Raw genomic sequence first — 25035 nt, 5'->3', positions numbered from 1 at the left:
TTGCACTTGCCAAGAAAAAAATTAGCATTGTCCTTTTTTCTGTCATAAAGAAAATTATGTTCTTTATCATTCGACAGTCTAGGATTCAGTTTTACAAATAAATTTCTGACAAGTGGGGTTTTAAGCCAGATTGCAGAGATAGTAATATTTATGGTTGCTGATGATCTGTGTTCAGTATTTGAATCCTGTTTCTTCTTTGATGCTTTTTGGTTTTGTGTGGAGAGTGTGGGGGATGCTGATAGACTTGGAGAGCATGCATTAATAAAGACACTGAGGTTGACTACCAACTTGTTGAGTTCTGGTAGATTTTTCCTAAAATTTACTTCAGGCAAACAATGTAGAACCACTTTCTCTTTTTTTTTTTTCCCATCTTTAAGCCCAACATGCTCTTACTAAAAATTTCCAATACATGGCAAACTCATCTTTCTTGCAGAGTAACTAGTTCTACGAAAGGTGCAGGAGTATATAATCAAGTCCAGCACTTGGTTTGTTTGTTCTTTTTTTTCGTCTTACAAGGAGGTAATTAAGACATTAATGCATCTACTTTTTCTATATATATATGCAGTTTCTTCATATTGTATGTGCCATCTAACAGTTAAAAGTTAAGTTGAGGGATTTTCAGATATGGTGTAAGTACTCATTGATCAATTAAGAGGTCAAAACAATTACTATACACAAGAAAAAGAATTTGTTGTAGGACACCTGGAACAGCTACTTCAACATTGAGGCAATGGGGAGTAAAATTTGTTGATTTTAGGTTGTTTATTTTAGATTGGAAGCCTTTATAATTTTGCAAGAGATGGGGGGATGGCCTTTGCTGTAGGGCATGTTTGGGTGGCTTTTCGGCCCGCAGATAGGGTCCAGAAGCTTGAGGTACAATGAATAATTGACACAAAGGCGGCTTGGTACTGTGGCATCTTAAATAATCCAGGCTTTTTAATTATAACTTGAATGATTTCCAAGGTAAAGAATAAGAGAGAGTTGTAGCATAACAAGGTCTTTACAACTTCCTACCATATATATATATATATATATATATAAACAAATGATGGGTTAGTATAGTTGCCAAATTTTACACATGGTGTCTCTCAAGAAAAAATAATAATTCTAGTACTTTGCTGAAGCTGGTGACAGTGTTACCAATCTTATAATAATGGAACAAACTAAATCTCAAAATGAGAAGTTAAATGCAAGCGGTGCTAGCAGCAAAGCAGAGAGAAAGAAGGAAAAGAAAAAGGGAAAGGCGCCAAAAGTAACAGACTGAAACATGGAAGTGGGGTCCCAGCTCAAAGTAGACAGGACCTTGGAAAGCCAAAGTTTACCAGACCCAGAAAGCGAAAGCTTACATTACAGTCTGTGCTGATATGCCTTAACACATTTTTATTTACAACATAAACTTTTCAGTAATCCATTGTTTATCCAAATCTGATAAACTTCACTATAACAAGGTTTTGTTATATAACTAAACCTGTTTGCATGGCAATTTGAATTATGGGGAATAAAGGGTCCTTCTATCTTCTGCAGGAATCCTTCTTCTTTTTGTTTTTCCTTTCTTTTGCTTTTATAACTCCAGCCATAGCTTCTCTTTAAGACCCTCTAAGGGGAAAAAGGAGAAAAAAGTACGGTGACAAAGTTATAGAAAGAGAAAGAAACTAGTTTGGGAGTTTCTCTCTCTCTCCATCTCTCTTTTTTTTTTTTTTGTGTTGAGAAGGAAAACGTAAAATGTCGGTTTGTGGGATTTACAGGTCAGCTTTGGTGTGAAATATTTGGCTGTTACAAGTTTCTCTGAACCCGTGTCACTTGGTTGTCTTGGCTTGCATTATCCAGAAACTGACTCTGGTTTTGGAGAAAAAATTTTCTCCTTGTGTCAGTAGGATCCAGAGCTCCCTGAGTAGTTGTATGGTTGATAAGTTTTTGGGTTTTTTCCTTTTTTTTGGGTTGTAGTGTGTGGTCAAAAAGAGTTAGAGGACAATTCTAAAAAGAAAAAAGAAACAAACTGAAGTGGGTTTTGGTTGGGGGGTTTGAGTGTGGTGAACAGGCGAAGTGTGCAAGCAAGTGGAAGTCCACAATCTGAATTTAATTTGAGTTAATTTGACAGTTATGGTCTATTTTTGGGGAGCACTTTCTTTTATGGATTTTGGAAGGGAATTTTTTCATTTTGTAGTCAGAGTTATTGATTCTTAAGACCAGCACTTTCTTCTTTGTTCTATTTTGGAGTCTTTGTGACTAGTTAAAAGTCTCAGGTGCTCTCCAGCAAGAAATTTCGTGTCCTAATTTGTCTGCATTTACCTTTTGAGGAGTGTTAAGAAGAAAGAGATGCTGTTTTGCAGGGCACATCAGTTAAGCTGGGGTCTGTTCAATCTGCTCTCTCAAGAGGTAAGATTTCTATAATTTTTGAAACAAGTTATGGTACTGACCATTGAGAACACTACATAAAAATTGTGTTATAAAATAATAAATGCAGTCAAAACTTCTTATAAGCAATAGGCCTCTAGAAATAATAAATTTTTGTGGACTATATTTGATTTTGTTTGAGTGTCTCTTTAGTGCTGAGTATCTCTACTTGAAAGACAATTATATGCCAAATTTTAAAATCTCAGTTTTCTATTGAGTTTGTTTCTTTTCCCAATATTATGTTGATGGTAATGTTTGCAGAGCTTCCTCAATGTGATCTTGGGAGTGTGAGCTTCAGTGATTGATAGCTACAAACCCTTTCTGCTGTTTCTGCATATGTGGAGAAAATATGGCAAGATTGCTACCAATTTTGAGTTGATGGTATCTCTGCAACTTATGTTCATTTTCTAATCCTTCAAAGCTGCTCAGTGCTTTTCCTCTAATGCCGGTTCTGTGTATGCTTCCAATGGCTAAAGGATTCAAGCACCTATTCCTAGTTCTTGCTATAATCTTCCTTTTAATCCATCACTCAGAGCAACTTCAGTCCTCCCAGACTCATACCCTTTTAAGACTTAAATTGCTTTTGAATTATCCAGATATTTTAAGTAGCTGGAATAGCACCATAGACTTCTGCAACACTGAACCTACATTGCAAGTAACCGTGGTATGCTATGAAGACAGCATAACTCAGCTACATATAATTGGAATAAAAGGAACTCCTTTGCTACCTAGAAACTTTTCCATGGATTCCTTTGTCACAACCCTTGTTAAGCTTCCCGACTTGAAAGTCCTTACATTGGTTTCTTTTGGTTTATGGGGGCCATTGCCCGGTAAAATTGCACGTTTATCCTCACTGGAAATACTTAACATGACTTCAAATTTCCTATATGGAGCAATCCCTCATGAGCTTTCAACTGTAACTAGCCTTCAAACACTCATACTTGATGATAACATGTTCTCTGGTTGGCTACCTGAATGGCTAGGTTCATTTCCAATTCTGACTGTTCTTAGTTTGAGGAAGAATTTATTCAATGGCTCCCTGCCTGATTCTTTTAGCAGTTTGAAGAATCTTAGAGTTCTTGCACTTTCACATAACCACTTCTATGGAGAAGTGCCTGATTTTAGCAGTTTAACAAATCTTCAAGAGCTTGATCTAGAAGAAAATGCATTTGGACCTCGGTTTCCTCAGCTTGGCAACAAGTTGGTTCGCCTTATACTGGGAAAGAACAGGTTTAGGTCTGGCATTCCTTCCGAATTGAGCTCCTATTACCAACTTCAATGGCTGGACCTGTCATTCAATAGATTTGTTGGGCCATTTCCGCCAACATTGTTATCCCTACCTTCTGTTACTTATGTGAATACTGCAAACAACAAACTCACTGGGAAGCTTTTTGAAAATACTTCTTGCAATGTGGAACTAGAATTTGTAGATTTATCGTCAAATCTTTTGACTGGACACTTGCCCAGCTGTCTTTCAGATTCTAAAGACAGAGTCTTCCTGTATGCTCGGAATTGTCTGGCAACTGGAAAGGAAAATCAACATCCTCTTTCCTTCTGTCGAAATGAAGCCTTAGCTGTGGGAATCTTACCCCAGCATAAGAAGAGTAAACTTTCTAAAGTAGCTCTTTCCTTGGGCATAACTGGAGGAATTATTGGTGGAATAGTGCTTCTTGGTCTCATTTTCATATTTGGTAGAAGGTTGAATGCAAAGAAGACAACCAATAAACCTACTACAAGATTGATTGCAGAGAAAGCATCATCAACCGGGTACACGTCAAAGCTACTATCTGATGCAAGTAAGGACCCTCTCTGCCTCTCTTTCTCTATTTACAAACAATCACTCCAAATAGACTTGCATGACCATGAAAGTTATGTTTAGTTGGGTCATAAGAAGACTTTTTCAGGTTGAAGTTCAAATATCAAAGTTTAACAAAATGTCACTCGCTGAATATGAAATTGTTAGATTCAACAACCCTCTAAGCATCTCACTTGTTGGGTTAGTTCAAATGCAATGCAGAAAACAGAAGCAAAAAAATAAGTAAATAAATAATGAATGTGGCCTACCATAGTTTTCATTAGTTGCAATTCTGATCACATGATTTTTGGCTACTTTGAAGGGTATATATCTCAAACAATGAAGCTGGGAGCACTTGGCCTTCCAGCTTATCGAACCTTTTCATTGGAAGAACTTGAGGATGCTACAAACAACTTTGACACAACTGCTTTCATGGGTGAAGGTTCTCAAGGGCAGGTATGCGATATGGTTAACATATACCTGATATTTTCGCATTGTGGCAGCATATTTTACTCCCATGATTTTCTCCAACCATATTCATGAAGTTCTATTTCACATTCGTGATAGGTTTTCTTATTACACTTCCTCTCATACCAGACTTTTCTGGCTGGTTGACTCCATATGACTTATTTTCAGGCTTTCTGTTTTGTAAACTAATATTGGTTTAAATAACCTTTGTCCTTTGTTTCTTGTTTTTTGATCAACCCTTTTGCTTTTTTTTTTTCCTTTTTTAAAAATTTAAAACCAATTGCTGGCCCATTGACTTCTATTATAATGAACTGAATTGAAAGTTGAATGATTCTCTGATATAGTATCGAAGTTTGTTTAAAGTGGTGGACTGATTGTCAAATCCCAATAGCCTTGTCATTGGAAAAACTAATTCCAACACATGGTAAGAAGTGAGCCTGTGCTTCCGCAATTTGCAAAAGCATAATGTGCTTGCATGTACATTGTTGAAATCATTGAATAGCTTTAGTGGCCCTGGTTTTGTCTTTATTCTTATTATCTACATCCAAAATAAGGGGAAAAAAAATTCCTTTGTAAATCCTTTAACATATTCCATTTACGATTTCAGATGTATAGAGGTTGGCTGAAAGATGGCACCTTTGTGGCCATTAGATGCCTGAAAATGAAGAAAAGCCACAGCACTCAAAGCTTGATGCACCATGTAGAGCTGATTTCAAAATTAAGACATCGCCATTTAGTTAGTGCTCTTGGACACTGCTTTGAGTGCTACCTGGATGATTCAAGTGTCAGCAGAATATTTCTCATTTTTGAATATGTACCAAATGGCACTCTGAGGAGCTGGGTATCTGGTAATTCTGAATCTCTATGTTAAATTTTTCTGTACAGAAAATATTTGAGGCTACACTGTTTGAACCCTTCTTCTTTGCACTGGTTTAGGCTACATCTTAGTGAGACTGGACACATGAATTTTCCTCTTGAGGAAATTTCACTTTTTTATTCTTTGTGTGGAAGAATTCTTTTCTGCACCTTTTGCTCATTTGAGTGGATCATTTATAAGTGTGAAGCAATTATCTTGGTTATCAAAATGAGTGACTGGTTTGTTCTGTTTGTTTAGCTGTTGTTCATCAACAAGACAACAGCATCCAATCTGTTTAACATTTTAGAGACATAAAAGCAACATTTCATTTTCCTGTCCTCCATCCAGAAAGACCTGAATGCTTATTTTATCATTTATAGTTTGGATGGTTTGTTATCTCTTTCATTCTGGTTGGCAGAAGAACATGCCAGACGATCACTTACATGGGCTCAACGCATATCTGCTGCAATAGGGATAGCAAAGGGCATCCAATTTTTGCACACAGGGATCGTGCCTGGTGTGTACTCAAATAAACTGAAAATTACTGATATTTTGTTGGACCAGAACCTCATTGCAAAAATTAGCAGTTACAACCTGCCCTTATTAGCAGAGAGTGCAGGAAAGGTATGAACGATGAAGAAATTTTTTTACAAAAAAATTTAACAGATTTTAGTTCTGTAGGGACTTTTTGCTTCCTTGAAGTGAACCTTGTGAGATAATACTTAGTCCTACTCATTCTTGCAGGTTGGTCATGGAACTTTTGCTCTACCCAAGGATCCAAGTAATAGTGCAAGGTTTGTAATGGCAAATCCTGTATGAGACTGAAGTTCTACAGTTATAGTTCAAACAGATATTGTTCAACTAAGATGCCCATATTGCTTTTTAGCGTGTAAATGGCCCTTTAAAGTCTCACGAACAAGTGACTACATACCATCGTACTTGTATTTATCTGTATATGATTTGCTCAGAGGTAAAATTCATGTATACAAGATCAATAACATTTATTTGTATAAGTAAAGACTTCCATTAATTTGAACTCTAATTCTGCACATCATTCTTCCTGTGAAATGGTGCTATCATATTCCCTCCCTCAATGTTCATCCCTGCAGAGTTAAGTCAGTGTCAATAATAGAACCATCTAAAATATGATGTTTCATTAAATTGTTGCCTTTGCTTTTGTTACTTGACAGGGTAAGTTATGACTATAAGGTTGATGTCTATGATTTTGGAGTGATTTTACTCGAAATGATTCTGGGGAGGCCATTGAAAACCAAGAATGAGGTGCAAATTCTTAAAAACCAGGTAAATCATAGTTTTACTTTGTTCTAATTGTGAGTTCCAAGTCTCTTTCCATTTTTTTTTTTCATTTCTCACACCAAAAAAAAGGCACATTCATGACAGACACCAGAAACATTGAAATTCAGATATGAACTTAGAACTCATACAAGTTAGTCTCAAACAGATATATGTGTTACACTTTTAATGACCCTTTTGTCAAAGAGGTCAGCCAAGGTTTTGTAATGTTCATTAAAGGGATCAGGAAGAGGAAGAAGAAAGATTTTCGTTTCTTTTTTCTAACTTTTCCTGGAATTCTAGCATAGGAAGACACAATTATTCTCTTATTCTTGTCAATTGTTTGTCATTCTTTTCTACAAGTACTAGGTTTTGCATTGTTAGATGGAAATCATGAATAATACTTGTTTCTGGCCACCAAATAATACTTGTTTAGCAGGCAATGTTATTTGAGAAATTAGAAGCAACAGAGAGAATTATTGTCATAGCTGCTTCCTAGTGTCAGATAATTGAATGTTGTGTTACCTTTATACAATAAGAACATATATTGGTTTTGACTGTACAAAGAAACTCAAACATTTCCTTATTCATTGTCCTTTAATCCTGTGCAGTTACAAGCAATCTTAGCAACTGATGATGTAACTAGAAGAATGGTTGCTGATCAAGCAGTTCAGAAGTCTTGCTCAGATCAGTCATTGAAGACAATGATGGAAATTTGTGTCAGATGTCTGCTAAAGGACCCAACAGAGAGGCCATCGGTTGAGGATGTGCTGTGGAACTTGCAATTTGCTGCTCAAGTTCAAGACGCATGGCGGGGAGATTCACAGAGCAGTGAAGGATCTCCAGGTTCTCCTTCCCAAGCCCCACACCTTCGTGTTGCATTCCGTTAGCAGTAACTTTTCAGGTATTTCTATTATCAGGTTGTTGAACTTGTTTTTTTGTTACTCTGATTTAGAGTGTCAATGTGAACTGAAATCTGTAATTTCCTTTTGACAAATGATAATCACAAATTGATGAAAGGTAGAATCTAGGGTCTTTCATAATTTCACGCAGTAACTGAAACCTTATAATCTTTCTGTGCAGGGTATGGCAATCACAAGAGGACAGTAAGGAAAATGCTCCACTGGATTGGGAGGATGCAAAAGAGAAAGGTAGGAAAAAGTTTTAATCCAATGGTTGATTGGTTATGTACTATATTTCGAAACTTGACCATCGGATTAAAAAATTTTCCATCATGTCCCCTTTCTATCCTCCCTACCAAGCAAAGCCTCAGGAGGATTTTCTCACTGGTGCTGCTAAATCCTTTCATGCCAGCTATCTAAGCCTTGGGAGCGTTTTTCTCCTCACAGTCACAGGCTCATACTCCTCCCTATATCTCATTTTGTGATTTGTCAAAGTTATATAGTTACTTGACAAGTTGGAAATTCCAGAACCAAATTGTCTATACTAGTTTTCTGAGAAATGCAGAAAGCTGTCTTTTTGCCATACTATCGTCTCAATTCTTTTGCGGTAAGTTCATAATTAAACTTGATAACTATCTGAACAATTGCTGCCAAGCCTGATTGCCATGGATTAGCTGCATCTGCTCTCTATCATTGCTTTGTCGATTATCATAAACAATGTATAGAAATGAAAGAAATAAATCAAATGACAAATGCCCAAAGACAGTTTTGTTTGTAATCACTGAACATTCAACCAGAAGTTCCATTATTTCATATACCTGACATTCCCAGCAGATTGATTAAAATATATGGCAACATTGTCATTCTTTTTTTATGGATATTTTTAAAAATGCAGCTTACATCTCATTCATTCGTTACAGAAAGGGGTCCACAGTATTAATGGCAGTAGGAGGAAATGCAAAACAAAACGTTTATAATCACATTATACCCAACATTAATGAACTCAAAACACAAGTGCATGTTATTCACAAAGATAAGCAAAACAACCAGCAAATCTGACTAGATTTAAGCAAAACAGGAGTTCCTAGCAGCCATTCACATTGTTTGAATTATCTTACTAACTCAATTACAATGAAAAGCTCCTCCAATTCGGTCTCTAAGAGCAAGGATTCTCTTGCCTGGGACATTAGTACTACAAAGATACTCATATACAGACTAGAGAAACTGACAGCTACATTACAAGAAAGATGAGTAAAGAATAGGATTCAACATTCAGAAATCCGCAAAAGCAAAACTGTCTTAGAGGCAGAAATTAAATCATTCAAAGAAATCGTCTTTGCACAATGCACACGAAAACAGACTATAGTACTCCAATCCCTAACAAAAGGTTCGGAAAACAGTCTTCAACTTCACAAGCACCACCAGCATATTTTATTTTCACAGAATGACACAGGTTACTGGTGCTTTACTGGACTCAGTCAGCGGTCCAGCTCTGCTCCACAATTTCACGCACTCTTCGGTTGTATTCCCGCTTATTCTCACTAAACATACGAGCAGCTTCAGAGTTTGCTGGAGAGTTTGGGTTTGGATCACAAAGTAGAGACTGGCAAAAGCACAACAATGTCGTTAGCACCTTTAATTTGCATTAGCTCAGAACCTCTCTCGACTTTTAAGCAAACTAAGTTGATCAAACTGCATAATGACAGTTAACAAGAAACCATTTATACACAACAGAGTCTTGATTGGAGCCCACTTTCCAAATGCTTGCTTAATGTTGATCAGAACACTACAACTTAATCACAAATTTCAAAGTTATTCCAATCAAATGCAATAATTTAATGACTGATCACAGGATGAAGCTGCGTGAGGATCAGCAAGCATCCTAGATCTCTTCATCCACCGTAAAAATGATTAAACTTGATCAAACATATCATGGCATAACTAATTCAGCCAAAATGTGCAAAGCCTTATACTGGCTGCCTACTGACAAGGATGCTGAACCATGGGTTGAAAGACATAGGCTTGCCTACTTTACACGGCTTATAGTCATCGGCGCAAATCTTCCCATGTTTTTTTGAAAAGTAAATGGATAAGATGCCAAGGATATAAGAGTCATTCGTCAACCAAGGGAAAAGATGAAAAAGAGAAATATGAACTGCAAAGAGTCAATAAAGCCTAAAAAGGAGCCACAAAGGAAGGATATGCATGTTATTCCCATTTTTACTCAAAGAATTTGAAAACAGCATGGGCTCCCACCATGCGGAACTAATTCTTTCCTTCTTATTTTTCTGATATTCAAGTTCCTTCCTAAAAAGCTGGCTTCTGCAGATATACCTTAGATTTTAAAAGAATTGGACTTGTTTCTATCTCCTTGTTAACAGTTTTTGGTGCTCTCTTGTATATTTCCCTTCTAGGTAAATACGTAACAGGGCAGCACCCTTTCCGACATTATGACTCATTACTTTCATTGGTTAGAAAATGAAGGAGAGTTGACAGAACAAAGCTCAGGCCATAGTGCCTGATGCCATTCCCTCAAGTATCTTTTGAAAAAGTTAGTGAACATACAAGTCCACTAGCATTATAGAAAATTCTTTGAAATATATTAAAGGCTAAATGCACATATGCCACTAGGACCACATAGGTCACTCTTTTTTTTTATTGAGTCTGTTGATACTCCAGGTCAAACAACGCTATGAGTGATCACACAAGCTTATACTATTAACATCTGACCACCTGCACTCACATGATAAAAAGAGGACATTTTTATGTATACAGGGAGAACACCTCAATCCTTGAAGTTTGGTCCATCATGGGTAAGCACTTTGTTTAAAGCACCAAGACATTCTTACCTATGACAAGAAATTTGATAATGACTACACATTGGACTTTTCTTCAGAGACAAAATACTGTAGGGCAGCTAAAAAGGAGAAATAAACAAAAATAAAAGGTAAGAGGAATATGACACCCTGCCCATTTCCAAATTTTGGCCTACCATTAAATCACAGTACATAACCCTACAGCCTGCATATACAGCATTATATGTTTAGCACACATGTCTCCTCCTGCATCCGTAGTTTATATTGCATTACCCTCACAACCACTCCAGTCCTTTCCGAAGGACTAAAGTTTGACATGTCATGCTTCCACGGTTCAATTATTTTCAGGGAGCCCAATCATTGGCTTTTCTAAACCTTTATGTTTGCCATGTGCCTAGGTTGTCAATGAATCTCCTTGTACGTTTTACATGTCACATCTTTCTTTCCTTTCTCTTATCTTTTTTCTTCAAAAAAAAAAAACGTAAACACTGAACACAGGCACACAGCAACAGTCAAATGACTATGCAGTAAATATTAATAACTGAACAAATTTCAATTAAGGTTTCTCAAATTGATATGCATTAAAAATCTAATTGAGACGACCAGAATATCAATCAAAAGTATGCTTATTGCATCAATGGTTTTTTTGCAGAAATCAGATGAGCAAAGGTGAACGACCCACTCATGTAAAGACATAGATAACTCATAACGTTTTAATTTGAAATTCAACAAAGGGCAAACATCACAGTCAAGGAAGCCATTGATGAGAAACAAAATTTCTTCAGAAAGTAAATAAAAAGGTAAAAAGGCATAGAATGCTGCACCTGGATAGAGGTGAGTATAGCTGCAACATCATATATTGGACTCCACTGATTTTGTAAAATATCCAGACAAATACTTCCGTCTGCATAGACTGATCAAACCATGACTGATCATTAGATGGTAAAAGAAACAAAACAGAAACAATTTGCAGCTAAGGCCACAAATAAAATCAATGAACAACATCTTGTACATACTATTTGGATGAAACATTCTCGAGATGAACCGGACCGTTGGAGGTTTATTTGGATAATCCTCTGTAAACTGCAAAGTCAACTTGAACGTACCTGAGAAATCTCAAGAAATTCCTCGTGTTACATGAGAAATACAAACTAATTTATTATCCTAAAAACATGAAAACTAAAATACCACCTAGAAGGTAAACTGAAAGAATAACCAGGCAATAGAAAACAAGATAACTAGGATACTAGAAAACATGAGATCTCTATACACCATAACGTCAACAATTTTATTGAGTCTTAACCTTGCTAACCCTACCCCATCATACCCACCCAAGCCCCTAAAACTCTCTTTCCAGTCTTTCCACTCAAAGCACCAAGTCATAGCAACAAAATGAATTTCCCACAAATTTTACCATTTGAAAGGTCATAGTTTCAAGTTCCAATTATTAAACGTAACAATTCCACAAGTTACAGCAACAATTTCAGGTAACAGGGTAAGAAAACCCCTAAATTTAAACAAATAGGCAATGGAATGAAGGTGACTTGCTAATGCTTGGAACTAAACTGACCAAACAAACATTCAAAGGCAGATAGCATCAAAGAAAAGCAGAGAAAGTGCAATTGGTATAATAGCCAAAACCCATGATCAATTCACATTAATCAGCATCCACATCAATAGAAAACACATGAGGATCTAAAATAAACTCCAAAGCCATAAACCACAAATACTTCATGGACAATTAAACAGATTCCACAAAGATTCAACTACACTCCATCTTCACCAACTCAAGTAAATCATGTGCGTCTGAATTATGGATCTATGTATGCTAGTTTATGCATGCATGTAGCAAAACACAAAACAGCTCAAATTTCAAGGTAAAACGACCAAAGCAACATAATCAATTGCATAACCCAAAAAGTTATGCAATTCCAACAAAAGTTACATAATTAATGCAGTTCAAATTACACAATTCCAACAAAAGCCCATAAGAAACCATCAATTGCATAACAAACAAAACTAAAAATTAATAAGGTTCAAGAAAAACAAGACAAAAAAAAAAGAACGAATTTTTACCTCCATCCCAAGGAGTATCATCAGGCCTGCCCAAAAAAAAATCAAAAATCAAAAACCATAACCAAATCAAAAAGGGAAAAAAAGAAGCAAATGAAAGACAAAGAAATGAAGAAAATTCAGATATACCCAAAAATAACAGCGTTCCAAAGCATGATATTATTATCTTGAGGAGCCCCACTAATACCAGCAGGTGGATCCTGCTGGAGCCTCTTGAAGTCTCTCATCAGCCTCTTCCTTGCTGGGGTAGACATAGGCTTCCTTCTTTTCTAAAACCAACCAACAGAAAAAAGCAAAAGAAAATAAAAAGAAAACAAAAACCCAGGTTTCTTTTACAGAGAAAAAGAGATCTGAGGGAAATCTAAGAAAGAATCGTCTCTGGGATTTCCCGGGTTTCACAAAAGAGAGGTCAAGCTTGCGTTTCTTTTTTCCTTTCCTTCTCTCTCTCTCTCTCTCTCTCTCTCTCCCTCTCTCTCTCTTCTTCAGCTTGGGAGTGCGGGTTTATTTGTATTTGTACGTGGAAAAGGACGAAGTCGATTTTAGGGAAAAGAAAAATGAAAACATGGGGTAGTGATGATGTGACTGCATGGTCAGGTGAGTTTTGGAACGGGCAAATAGTGTCTCGCCACATCATTGCCGACTAATTGTACTTCTTCTTTTTCTGGTTTTTCTTCTTAATTGTACATATTATCTTCTTTCCTTTTTGTTACTTACATTAACCTAAGCAAGTAGGAAAAATATAAGATTATTCCATTAATTTGTCATTCACCTATATTAATATCTCATATAAACCTTGGTATATATGTTTATGTTATGCTTTTGGGAATGATAATATACGAATAGAAATGGTTTTGCATATAACGTCCTGAGGAGCACTGCATGGGCATGGCACATATGTATTCTCTATATATATAAAAGTTTTATTAATTTTATAATGGAAATGAAAAAGGAAAGACAAAAAAAATCCTAAAGTTTATCTTCGGTGAATAAGTTCATTGGCGGAAAATGGCCGGAATCCGGCTCTCTTCTTCATCATCTTCGTCGTCATGGCATGGCCTGGAGAGCTGATCGAGACGGTCCAGGCTTTGAGAGGATGGTGCAGTTTCAGCCACGAGGTCAAAACTGGAGGTGAAGTTGCTCATGTGGATGAGGCTATTGGAAGCTGAGGAGTTGTTTGAGTATGCTGGCTGCAGCAATCCAATATGCTGTTGCTGTTGCTGCTGCTGTTGCTGGGAGCTTTGGAGGGCATTTGCCATGGCAAATCGACTGTTAATCAGTTGGTTTTGCACCATTGCTAGCTCAGCTTGTAGAGAAGCTACCTGCAAAAAGCATCACAATGATTTTCTATCAACTATAAGCAAATAGAATATATATGAATTACTTTTAGCAATCATAAAGAATATTTTAGCAAATTTTTGGTCAGATTAGCACTTTTTTACTAAGAAATCATTGGAACAATCTTTTGGTGTTGATCTTATAGTTGGTAAAGAAAACTTAAACATTAACCTAGCTAACGATAATTAAAGCACAAATAACTTAATATCTTGCTGTGAATAACAAAATTTTCCTTATAATTTAAGGAAGATCATAATATGATTTTCACTTTTATGACAAAAAACTGTGCAGAGAGCAACTCTTGTCTTGTTTCAATATTAAATTCATATTGCCTAGTCTATATGTAAGCATTAAATTCAATATATGTGACTATACTTTCTTGTAAGGTAAGTAATTACAAGGTCTTAATAATTAACTCAACAATTAGTGCATGACTTTTTATCGCTGAAATTCTCTTCCCAAATAAAGAAAAAAAGTAGATTAATTTCATTTGTTTAATAATTATGACCTTTAATTTGGTCCAGCATAATGCTAATAGAATGAGAAAAACGTGAAGGCGCAGGGTCCATTGGTTCCTTTTCAAACAGTATGCAACTCAAAAGAAGATGTAGGTATAGCAAGAAAACAACTTAGCCAACATCATTTTGCAAACTTTTTCCTGAAAACAATCATCTTCTCCTGTCTTTTTCCCTTGATATTTTTGTTTAAATTCTAAAGATTTAATTGGCTTCCATTGAAAAAACCAACAAAGAGGAAGAAACTAATTACTATGGTAATGCATGTGTAGATTAACCTGTTGTTGTAAAGAAAGTATGGTTGAGACACAACCATAAACCGGGTCCGATAGCCTGGCCTGAGCTTCATACGATATCGTGACCACAGCATCGTGTCTCCGGTTCACCGGAATGTGAAGCAAGAGCTTCGACACGTTACTAGCTCCGAACACCTTGTGCACGGCAGCAAACCTGGCTGCACCCTGGTCTGAGCCAAAGTGGGGTGCAAATATGCACCCACTAATACACTTCCTCCTCAAGAACTTGCATGCCCCACATGGTGCTGCTGGGACTGGGGCAGGTGCCGCCACCACCGGCTCATCAGCCTCGACCAGCATGGTCGCATGCTTGCTGGTGCCCTTCCTACGAGTTTCAGACATGCCATGGCATTGTGGCTCGGCCATTTGAGGGATGTTAGTGTTAGGGTTGGGGTTAAAAAGAGAGCGCAAATGAGAAAGGTGGTGAGTTTGGTTGCTTATATGTGAGAAAAAATGTTGAGGAGGGCACGTTTGTCTCGTGAATGGGGTTGCCAAGAGAACTGTGGTAAGCTTCCTTTTCTGTCTTTCTTTTTCTTTTGTCTTTTTTCAAATATAAAACACTTTATAATATAAAAACTAAATACAGAAAGAGAGCAGGGGCGTTATGGTTGGTGGAGGGGTAGTGAAATGGGAAGAGGCTGGGTGGTGTGAGGGGCACGTGCAAAGGGAGTGGCTTTGTTTGAGCTGGGAGTTGGGTCATGGTTAAATTAGTAGTTTAATGAAGGTGTTAGATATGGGGATTATATAAAAATGGTAAAAGAAAGTAATGAGAAGTTCATTTGTAAGAGTCGAGGAGGGTTGTCTTTATGGGAGGGCACAAGATTTGTGCTGCCCGTGGCGTGTGGGATTAGTAGCTTGCTACCAAACTTGCAAGGATGTCATGCCATGAGTGAAGTTCCAAGCTGTGAAGTTTCAGCCTTTAGTCCTTTCTTGTAGTAACGATTTATATAAGAGGAAATTGCAACATCTTATTTGCGTTCTTCAGCTTCATTTTCATTACTAGATTTAGTAATAATTCTTCTAATACTCGTTACAGAACAAAAAGAAAGACTCCTATGTCTGAGTAATACAAAAATGGAACTGAGAATAGTTTTTCCCACTGAACTTGTACCATGCCAAGCCAACCAAGCTACAACAAATGACATCTTAGAACAGACATTCTCTAGCTGTATTTGAGAAAAGAAAAGAAGAGTAAGAGAGCAGGACAGAGTAGATTTTCTGAGACAAACGAAATTTTACAAAATTGTTAACAGTTAACAGATAGAGAAAAAGATCACAAGTTGTTGCTATTCAAGTACAATTAGCAAGCTAGGTAATTTATGCTGTCAAAAGGATGAACTTCAATTTTGCGTTCACTGAGGGATTAGAGTTTTGAGTAAAGAATTCTTAAACATTCAAAAGTTAAAAGTCCTGGTGCTCTCCTTGTACTGTCAAAAAGCAAAGGCTCTAGCATGGTTCTCTTGGAAAGACACAGCAGAAGATTAGCCCATCAATTGGGCATAGCTATACATTTAGACAATCAATATACCTTTTGTGAACATCACCAGTCAATTGTGCAGCAATGCTTTCTGTTAATGACAGCTTGGGTGCTTTCAAGTATGTTCTGAAGGTAAAGTTCCAAGACAACAAGAGCTTCCACAGAAACATTGCAAGCCCTTAGGCTTAACTCTAATTTCCCCATAGCTAAAAGTGAGCTCCTCATCTTCATTTATGTCTTTTGAAGCAAAGAAACAAAGACGAGGCAACAAAGCTCCTGAGCTTCTCACAAGTACTGTGGATAGATTACCACCATCACAAGAATGGTTAATGAAGCGAGCAACATTTCCGACTCTTGTGGCATCTATATTAATCCTTAAGCATGCCTTCCCCGATGGAAGATGTTCTCTCACAACTAGAAGAGCGGAAGAAAAGTGGCCGCCTGAAGCAAGTTCATCATAGATTTGTTGCCTCCTCCTAGCTTCTTTGGTTGTTAAAAGCTCACCTATCCAACCAAATTGCAAAGAGAACAGCATTTAAGGACTGATCTCCAAAGATACAAATCATGTACCAGCTGTGCATAACTGAGGAATAACAGACACAATTACTTCCATCCAAAATATTTCTCGCAGAAAATTTTTCTAGATAGCTTGTTCTTCTAAATGCTTTGAGGACACTGAATGATGTGCACAAAGAACAAAACTAAAGAGAGACGATGAAGAGGAGGTGAAGAAACAATTACAATTAAAGCCTCAGCATGTTGTCTCCAGTTAGGTTTGCAACAGCTTTCTGAATCATGTAAAAATTCAGCACCAATATTAATCCAATAACACTAACATGGCTTTCTGTTTAGCAGAGCATAGAAAGATTAAGGTCGTATGACAGTAAGAACCAGAAAGCAAGAAGGTGCAAACGGCAACAACCAGGAAGCAGAAATGGGGATGATAGTATGATACAAGGCAAACCATCAGCCTGATCAGTAAGAATTAACAACCCCAACTTTGCTAAAGATAGCAAGTTGTTACACATTGGTGACATGAAGCAAAATAGCGTGGGGCAAAAAGGGGGAGAAACAGAAAGCTAGCTGCATTGCTGGAGGAGAATATTATATCATGTAGCCTGCATTATTAATTTGTGATGGTGCTGTCTTTATATTATGTGCATACATATATTCAAACTTCAAAATTTCTATGCTTTCTACAAGTCATCATATTGTTTTCTTGTAATGTTCAAGGATTTCCCTGGCATTAAGCCCTGACCAAACTCATGCTTCTATTCTTAAAAACAGAGCCATCTTTTAAGAATCATCAATTTACCCAAAAAAACACATACAAGTGACACTCTTCTGACAAAGCAACTAAATTTAACTGAGAGAAAGATACTAAAACAGTAAATCATCACAACCTTTCATATTAAAAAATTTATTTTGGGGTAAAAATATATGTAACTGAAGGAAAAAAAAAAAGGCTAAACTTTCAAATTAGGTACCTGCATACTCACAGACGAATTGCCCCCGCTGAATCCATTGAGCAGCATATAAGCTCCAACCTTTTCTTACATCTTTCACAATCTTCAACTGAACTCGTATCCCTCTCTGACTCGGCCGATTCCCACACTCCAACCCGCATCGGCAACTCGGTCCACACTCACTCAGTATCCCCATCCACTCGGCCCCCTCCAACTCCATGCACGGACATCCAATCACATTATCTTCAGTCACCTTTAAACACCTCTCACACACGCACGCCGACTCGCCCACCACACTCACCCACATCGAATCATCAGCCACTCGACTCCGTTGAAAATAAGCACAACCCATTTCAGCATCCGAAGAGCTCGACCCGGAAAGAGCCTGACCTTGCGACGAGTTGGGACCGAGTTGACTCAGTAAGTTGTTGGGTCCCCAAGATTGACGCTGTAAATAAGGAAAAGAAGGAGAGGGGATGATTTGAGAAGGGGTGTAGATGAAGTAGGCATATGGGTATTGATCGACTGTGTTGTGAAATGGGATAGGAAGGTTTTCAAAGGATCTGGAAGCGTCGAGGGAGCGGTGGAGAGTGACGGAAAGGGCGAGTTGGTGAAGGGTTTTGCAGGTGAAGGAGATGGTAGCCAGTTCTTGAGGGTTCAGCCATGGAAGGATCAGGACTGCGCATTGAAACAATGGGTGGTTCAAGCCTTGGCTTTTTGGGGCTAGTTCGTTTAGGTGCGATTTTTTGGGCGGAGGCGGCAACATGGAGACCGGAGAGTGATCTGGTTTGGTTTGTTTCGGTTTAGAACGTTAGAGCTGCTAATTATGGGATGAGTTTGGGCTAAAAGAAATGATTACATTTGGATTTGTTGTTTCGACGTCAAAATTATTGATGAAAAAATAATATATTATAATGTTTGATACATAAGATAAAGTATTGATTAAAATTTTTAAAAAATTTAGTACACTTACATGTTTTTTAATATAAAATTTTAAATTTTGTCCTTTAAAATAATGAATAATATTTGGATACTTATTATTTAAATTTTAAAACTATGTGAGATTACTAAAATTGTATTTTTTGTAATAATACTTAAAACTATTAAAAATAATCATATTTTATAATAATTATGATTTTTGTAATAATATCTAAAACTATTAAAATCAATTATTTTTGCTGCTCAGTATGCATGAACGTTACAAAGAAAAATGGACATTGTGATTGCTCTAAAGTTCAAATTAAACAAACACCAAACTTACTTCGAGCCGGCAATATTTGGCGCTTCAAATAAGGAAAAGAAGGAGACATAATGATTTTTTTAAAAAGGGAGTGCAGATGAAGTAGGCAAAAGCGTACTGATCCACTGTGTCGTGAAATGGGATGGAAAGGCTTGTAATGGATCTGGAAGCGTCGGGGGAGCGATGGAGAGTGATGGGACCGGCGAGTTGGTGATGGTGAGGGGGATGATTGCTAGTTCTCGAGGGGTCCGCCATGGCAGAAAATGGTTACAATTGAATTTGTTGTTTCGGCCTCAATTTTCTTTTTCTTTCAAAACTTGCTATTGAATTTGCATTGTTGCTTATGATTATGAATGATCCTTCAAACGAATCACTGCCGATGCCAATCAATTGCCAAGCATTCATATCTAATAGACGACAATTACCATGAAAGAGAACGAAAGAAATCCTGTTGAGGAGATGTTAGACCAATTTAAAGGTTTAATACTCCAATGAATCTGGAACCAAAAATTATGAACAATGAAGAGAAAATGATGAACGAGGCAACCAAGAAAAGGCAAAACAATAAGGAGAATGATGTACAAGAACAGATACAAATTGAAAACATGACTTGCTTTGGCTATTATTTGAATTTCATATGGCTTTATATCAAAATTGGCTTTACTAAAATTTCTATCTCAATATCCTACATAATAGTAACATATATCAAAATGTGTTTACAAGGCCTATACCTAGCTCTTCAGCTAGCTCATCCCATATAGGAAGCAGCGTCAATACAACAAGGAAAATAGCTACTGTAACTGCCGTTTTCCTCCACGTTCCGACCTCAGTTACATCATTTAAGCAGGATTTTTCTGGAGTCCTCTGAGCGATTGTGATTAAAGTAAAATGATCAGAAAGATGATTTTTGATTGTACTTTTTAAATTCTTTTACTAAGTTTTGATTGGCATACCTGACATATCAGCACATAGAGCCCCCAAGGAAGTGATAAAGGTCCTCCAATCTGCAAATAAGATAGAAGAGAGTAGCTGCATCATACAAAAGATAGAGGTAATTGGTTTATAATGCACGGTCCAGGATGACTCTAACTAGTAGGCACATACCACTCCTAATCCAAGCAGTGTGTAAGTTGTCAGACCAAACCCAACCAATGCACCTTTTCCGAAAGCACCCTGAAAAAAATGTGTCTATCATAAATCTTGGACATAGAATGAGATAATTAAAGCTAATTCATGCATGATCAAATTAAAGTTGCCATATCTCAATTTGTTTATAACACTTGGAGCGTAAATAACAGTCTAATTAGAGTACCTATACATGTCAGAACAATATGCGTATTAGCAATTGGCCTTTATGACAAATAATAGAAATACTCAACTATTAGAGCATTAAAAGAAAAGAAGAGTTGTTGACATACATTTTCCCTTTAGGCTATGAAAGGATAATTTCTTTATAGAAGTGGCAGGAGGCTTACCGCCCCATAAATTATATATTTTGTTTCCCCTGTTTCTTATACTTCAATCTAAATTTCCTCTATCCCTATCCCTGATTTGACCCTATTATCTATATTCTCTCTACCAACCTACCCTGGTAATGGTATGATTATCCCAAGATATCATCAAAGCTTGAGGATGCACAGAAGAGAAAAGGCTAATGACTTGAAGACGCTAATTCTTCCGTTCTCTCTAATCAGTATGATGCAAAAGTAAGGGAGAAAAAAGAATAATAATTCTGCAGCTCTAAGATAGAGAGAATAGGGTACCTGCACAGCCCTGCCACCATCAAGACATCCCACAGGAAGCATATTAAAAGCTGTTGTGGTTAAGCCACACCTGCAATGATAACTTGTATAGTAAGCATATCGAGAAATCCAGACTAAGATTTAAGGTAAGAAGATAATCAGGAATTAAACCCTACCATCCTGCAATCACAAGAGGATGAATCGATACTGTTGCAGCATGCATTGCCCTGCACATTGACAACGTAATTTGTCCATTAAATATTTTCATCACAAAAATAAGATCTCAATGACCTCACATGCTACATCTTTTAGATTCATCCAAGAGGAATAGTGGAAAACAACATCATTGGCTCCTTGGATTTCATCAAAGCTCATGCATTTAAAGCTGTTGAAGCAAAAGGACATACGCATAACCAAGAGTCGCTCTACTGATGAGCCCAAGAAGCAACGAACCCTGAAACAGCATACTAGGAACCTGCACCAAGTCCCCAGCAGCATCAGGATTTGATGAAAGCAACAGACCAACAGCAAACATGGAAAAGGACAGTGCAGCACCAGCAAATGGGCCCGCAAGGGAAATATCAACTTTTGTACTCCGATCAGGAAGAATAGATTTGAACTGCAGGAAGTAAGAGTTGAGGAACACCTTCAGAGATAGCACTTGAAAAGATAAAATATTTCAGTTGGATATTCCTCATTCCTTGTATCAAGTCAAGCCAAGAAAACAGATATAGAGAGATAAAGCCGAAAATAACTGAAGAAAGGGTCAAGGAAAATATTTGACAGTCAAGAATATAATATCTATGCTGTGCCTGAAATGTAAATAAGATATTATATTTCAGGAAACAAAGACAAGGTCATTTTGACCCTAAGGAGGAGAAGAGGGGGTAAGAGGGACAGTGACAAGAATGAAGTTTGTTGAGAGAGATATTTTGAATCATCCAAAGATGAATCTCAAGACAATATGCTTAACTTAAGAAACCATAACAACTACACATCTATCACTACTGATCATATAAGGACAGTTTACACCACATGAAACAAAGGCTTCAAGTTAGTGGGACATTGGAATTATGAATTTCTTGCTCAATTCTCAATGTAGCCCATACAGCTACAAATTAAGTTTGTGCGTCTTGTGGCTTGAATATCCTATTTATACAAGAAGGGAACCATCAGATGGTTGAACAAGTGCACCTCGTGAAGACAGAAAATATTTAAAGTTAATCAGACATAGCATTCTACCTTGAGTTGCCATACAGGAAATAAGTCACACTCACCTGAGTAATTGCCCCGAAACTTCCAAGAGTAATGTTTGGAATGAAGAAAGGAATGCTTAGTTTTACTTTCTTTGGAAAAGCAGCCAGAAAGTGCCCAACTTCCTGCAGGCAACAAAATTCATGAAATAGAAAAGTCAAACATAAGTGCATTGTAAATGCTAAAATAGATCGAGTTTGGTGATGTTACATATAGGCATACAATTTTTATAAAATATATCAGACACAAAACTGATTAATAATTGACAAATTGCAAATCTAAAACTGGAAAGGGAAACTGGCTCTGGAAACCATCAAAAAGCATGGATACGCATACATGAAATAAAAGAACCCCCAAAACACCATATGCTAGGGGCAATGCTGACTCCACAAATGGGTATAGTAGTTCCATATCTGGTGGTTCAATAGCATTTGGATCTGTAAAGTATTTCGCAATCTCTGGAGGAAGTCGGTTTATCTGTAAAGCAGATTGCACACTATCAATATCTGATATCCAGATTGACAAAGATGGTATATCCAGAAAAATGCAGAAAATATAACTTCTTCTATATTCTATAGATCAATGCATCAATGTCAAAGTGTTTCTACGAAAATGAAATACCTGAGATGCAATACCTAACTCCACACTGGAACCTATAGTCAGGAGGAACAGCAAAAGAGCTATCACATATTGCCAAAGGGTAGTTGGCCCAGGTTCAGAAACCTCTTTCCTCAATAAACCAAAGCTAACACGTGGCCCACCACGTGGGTCCGGTGCTTCTGAATCAGGCTCCTCAACCATGTAAAGATTGTATTTATCACCCATAATCTCAGCCAATTGAGTCTGGAGTTTGGTAAACACATCTTCTCTTTTTCCTCTTATATTTCCCAGAAAAAGGATGCCCTCACCAAGGTCTCCAAATGACTCTTCTTTAGTTACCCAAAATGTTGAATAGCCAAAAAGCTTGTCCTTAATGAGCTTTACATCAGAAGGGTCAACTTTCTCAGGTCCAAGAAGCTCCATCAATTTAAAAGAATCAATTTGGAAATCACTGTAGCCTGATCCAAGAGGAGCTATATTTGGTGGCTGAAAAAAGGAAAGCATTGATATATTAGAATCATAAATGTCATTGCATATCTTACAAACACGCACTATTCTCACAAACATTCACTCTCTTCACTCATCCCATTATTATGTACAAAATTTAGCTACATATATTCGTTCATATTAAAGAAAGCTTCACTTGGTTGCTACTTACAAAATATTACTTGCTTTTTAAAATTAGTTTTTTGCTCCCTAAAAGTTGTTGAAAAGAATCAATTAAAAATGAATAGATGGCAAAGACGCAGCAGCAATTCTAACATAATTGTTCTATATAACAGTAAAATCAGGCATTTGGTTTGCCATGATAATTTAATTTTTCTATGAACATTTCTCTCCTTTTCTTTCTTTTTCCTAAAACAATTTTTTGCACTTATTTTTTAACTAATTTTCGCCCAAAATGGCAACTAAATTTATGCCTTTAAAATTTAACTATTAAAATATCACTAATAAATGCAACAATAAAAAAGAAGCAAAACACCGTACCCTTGAGGAAACAGACGGAGGCGGGTCATTGCCGATGCTCCTCTCCTCCGGCGCTGTTTCTCCTGTCGGCGACGCCGTCGTGACGATGGATTCTTTAGATGAAGAAGAATTATTCTCCTTAACGTCTCCATCATTATTGGTGTAATCACCGTCATCATTATTACCGCCGCTAAAACATCTGATTTTGAAAAACTTTTCCTGTGAAACTTCCTTGGAAATTATTCCTGTAAACAAAAGACACAAATTCCTCTTCACTTTCCTCGACTCGAAAACTTCGACGCGAACTCTTTCGCGGAAGATTGAACTGGAACTGGAGCGGAAATTCACCGCGCTAAAACTACAGCTCGTGAGAGTTCCCATCCAATCCAAAACCTCCAAGCAAGTTACTTGTAAAAAATTGAAAAATGAAAAAGAAAAAGGTTCGAATTTTTTTATTTTTTCTGGGTTTTGAACAGAGAGTTGAGCTCAATGTTTTATCTTCTTCGTCGCTGGATATTCAATAAGAAATATCTTTTTGTGCTTTTTTGTTTTTTGTTTCCTTAATTGGATTTTGATCTTTGCTAGTTTGACGGCTTGTCCTAGTTTATTTTTCCACCTGGATATGTGGGTCCTGGTTAATTTATCCAACTGCAGGATTTTTTTTTTTATAGTTTCACGTCAATTACATTTTAAATGCAATGTTGATTAATTCCTTTTCTCTGAAGATTAATGTTGATTACTTCCTAATAAAGAATTAATGAAATTTGATTGATTTAAACCCATTATATTTTTAATTTTCATTAGATAATGAACATTTGGCTAACGTCGAATTCAAAATTTAAATCTCTTTCTTTTAATAAAATAATTAATAAAATTTGAGAATTGATGATGATTTTAAAAAAGGTAAAATACTCTAAATTTTTAAATTTTAATTAAAATTTCAAACAGGTCTATTAAATTTTAAAAAATATTCTCCATTCCAAAAATGTAAATACAATTAATAAAATTTATGAAAAATTTAAAATATTTTTTTATTTTTAATTTAAATTTTATTTTAAAAAATAAAAAAATAGCACCTAGGAGCACTTCCTCAAGGAGCACCTATTTTTTAAAATTAATAAAAAAAATTAAAATTAATAAAAAATAAATTTATTATTTTAATATTATCACGTCATCAAATTAATAAAAATACTAACAATTAATTAACAACTAAATCTATCTATTTAGTTGAAGATATTTCTTTAAAACGTAATGCCTATTTCAAAAACTAATAAATCTATTTAGAATTTCGATTAAAACATAAAAAAATTGAAGTATTTTACTTTTTTAAAGACTATGTAATTTTGTAGTTTTCTTATTCTCGTTTTGTAAAAAGACTTGTATATAATACATAATATTTAAAAATTTTGAACTATTTAAAAATTTTTAAATAAATTTTTATTTTTTTATTACATTTAATCAATTTGTTATATTTTTATTTTAGACTAAATAAACTTTTATAACTAATGATTGAATAAATATTGTTAGTCAAAATAATATTTATATTT

General features: G+C 36.3%; 5 protein-coding genes across 5 annotated transcripts; 1 reads left to right on the top strand and 4 right to left on the bottom strand.

The window, feature by feature from the left end:
* On the top strand, window positions 1671–8352 carry LOC18599808 (probable inactive leucine-rich repeat receptor-like protein kinase At3g03770). Its single transcript, XM_007029946.2, has 9 exons — window positions 1671–2376; window positions 2656–4190; window positions 4512–4645; window positions 5265–5505; window positions 5932–6137; window positions 6258–6307; window positions 6704–6815; window positions 7418–7710; window positions 7890–8352. The coding sequence occupies exons 2-8, from the start codon at window positions 2837–2839 to the stop codon at window positions 7694–7696; spliced, it is 2376 nt and encodes a 791-aa protein (XP_007030008.2). The 5' UTR covers window positions 1671–2376; window positions 2656–2836; the 3' UTR covers window positions 7697–7710; window positions 7890–8352.
* LOC18599807 (ubiquitin-conjugating enzyme E2 2) lies at window positions 8707–13111 on the bottom strand. The gene is made up of 5 exons (XM_007029944.2): window positions 12727–13111; window positions 12601–12626; window positions 11541–11630; window positions 11349–11437; window positions 8707–9311 (listed from the first exon to the last, which is right to left on the bottom strand). Exons 1-5 carry the CDS (start codon window positions 12849–12851, stop codon window positions 9183–9185), a joined length of 459 nt encoding a protein of 152 aa, XP_007030006.1. The 5' UTR covers window positions 12852–13111; the 3' UTR covers window positions 8707–9182.
* Window positions 13508–15196, bottom strand: LOC18599806 (LOB domain-containing protein 20). The gene is made up of 2 exons (XM_007029943.2): window positions 14726–15196; window positions 13508–13916 (listed from the first exon to the last, which is right to left on the bottom strand). The coding sequence occupies exons 1-2, from the start codon at window positions 15107–15109 to the stop codon at window positions 13590–13592; spliced, it is 711 nt and encodes a 236-aa protein (XP_007030005.1). The 5' UTR covers window positions 15110–15196; the 3' UTR covers window positions 13508–13589.
* Window positions 15748–18542, bottom strand: LOC18599805 (histone-lysine N-methyltransferase SUVR3). The gene is made up of 2 exons (XM_007029941.2): window positions 17708–18542; window positions 15748–16724 (listed from the first exon to the last, which is right to left on the bottom strand). The coding sequence occupies exons 1-2, from the start codon at window positions 18450–18452 to the stop codon at window positions 16336–16338; spliced, it is 1134 nt and encodes a 377-aa protein (XP_007030003.2). The 5' UTR covers window positions 18453–18542; the 3' UTR covers window positions 15748–16335.
* Window positions 19518–24041, bottom strand: LOC18599804 (probable zinc metalloprotease EGY1, chloroplastic). The gene is made up of 10 exons (XM_007029937.2): window positions 23510–24041; window positions 22544–23008; window positions 22259–22399; window positions 21946–22047; window positions 21076–21287; window positions 20845–20895; window positions 20690–20759; window positions 20031–20099; window positions 19880–19930; window positions 19518–19790 (listed from the first exon to the last, which is right to left on the bottom strand). The coding sequence occupies exons 1-10, from the start codon at window positions 23867–23869 to the stop codon at window positions 19632–19634; spliced, it is 1680 nt and encodes a 559-aa protein (XP_007029999.2). The 5' UTR covers window positions 23870–24041; the 3' UTR covers window positions 19518–19631.

The sequence above is a fragment of the Theobroma cacao genome, chromosome 5 (genome assembly GCF_000208745.1).
Source record: "Theobroma cacao cultivar B97-61/B2 chromosome 5, Criollo_cocoa_genome_V2, whole genome shotgun sequence".
NCBI lineage: Eukaryota > Viridiplantae > Streptophyta > Magnoliopsida > Malvales > Malvaceae > Theobroma > Theobroma cacao.
This window is presented reverse-complemented; position numbering and strand designations above follow the sequence as displayed.